The 1,315-nt window shown below is 28.0% G+C and overlaps 1 protein-coding gene across 1 annotated transcript in view; it reads left to right on the top strand.

Annotated features, from left to right (window-relative positions):
* Positions 1-595: 595 nt before the first annotated feature.
* The window catches only part of LOTGIDRAFT_140230 (hypothetical protein), a gene marked incomplete at both ends in the record, with an annotated part of 1,860 nt that continues 1,140 nt past the window's right edge, over positions 596-1,315 (top strand). The window contains 2 exons of the mRNA XM_009050126.1: positions 596-766; positions 1,027-1,179. Of these exons, the coding sequence (XP_009048374.1) occupies positions 596-766; positions 1,027-1,179 (324 nt within the window). The remainder of the gene's footprint in view (positions 767-1,026; positions 1,180-1,315) is intronic.

The following is a 1,315-nucleotide window of genomic DNA, read 5'->3' as shown; positions in this document are numbered from 1 at the left end:
GACGATTTCATTTTGACGAGGAAGGAATTTAGAATGAGATTCAAAAGCGCTGATAGGAATAAAGACGGGCAGTTGACGGGATCAGAAATAAGAAATCTTTTTCCAATGAGAAGCACCCCTCCACCAAATATCTGTGGAGATTGGAATGTCGACTGCTCACAAGATGACGCCATGGCGTTATTTGATTCAGCAGCTACGGAAAACGGGTCGCAACTTTCTGTTGATGAATATATTCGACATTTCGGTCCCTTGGTTAAAATTTAAGATGGTATATATAGAATCCAATTGTGTTTGACCAAACATTATGAAATAAAATACTTTCATTGAATCTTCCAAATCATTTCCTTCAAACGTATTTTAAGCCATAGAAGAGTAAAGATTCGCACGGAAGCGTATTAAGGCCATTCAATTTTTTTTTTAATTTTCAAGTTAGTAACTTGAATTTTCAAGTTAGTATGTTGAATTTTCAAGTTAGTATCTTGAATTTAGTATGTTGAATTTTCAAGTTAGTATGGAATTTTCAAGTTAGTATGTTGAATTTTCAAGTTAGTATGTTGAATTTTCAAGTTAGTATGTTGAATTTTCAAGTTAGTATCTCGAATTTTCAAGTCAGTATCTTGAATTTAGTAACTTGAATTTTCAAGTTAGTATGTTGAATTTTCAAGTTAGTATGTTGAATTTTCAAGTTAGTATGTTGAATTTTCAAGTTAGTATCTCGAATTTTCAAGTCAGTATCTTGAATTTTCAAGTTAGTATCTTGAATTTAGTAACTTGAATTTTCAAGTTAGTATGTTGAATTTTCAAGTTAGTAACTTGAATTTTCAAGTTAGTATGTTGAATTTTCAAGTTAGTATCTCGAATTTTCAAGTCAGTATCTTGAATTTTCAAGTTAGTATCTTGAATTTAGTAACTTGAATTTTCAAGTTAGTATCTTGAATTTAGTAACTTGAATTTTCAAGTTTGTATGTTGAATTTTCAAGTTAGTAACTTGAATTTTCAAGTTAGTATGTTGAATTTTCAAGTTAGTATCTTGAATTTAGTAACTTGAATTTTCAAGTTAGTATGTTGAATTTTCAAGTTAGTATGTTGAATTTTCAAGTTAGTATGTTGAATTTTCAAGTTAGTATCTCGAATTTTCAAGTCAGTATCTTGAATTTTCAAGTTAGTATCTTGAATTTAGTAACTTGAATTTTCAAGTTTGTATGTTGAATTTTCAAGTTAGTAACTTGAATTTTCAAGTTAGTATCTCGAATTTTCAAGTTATTAACAAGATACTAACTTGAAAATTCAAAAAAAAAAAAAAAAAAAAAAAAAA

The sequence above is a fragment of the Lottia gigantea genome, assembly GCF_000327385.1.
Source record: "Lottia gigantea unplaced genomic scaffold LOTGIsca_145, whole genome shotgun sequence".
NCBI lineage: Eukaryota > Metazoa > Mollusca > Gastropoda > Lottiidae > Lottia > Lottia gigantea.
This window is presented reverse-complemented; position numbering and strand designations above follow the sequence as displayed.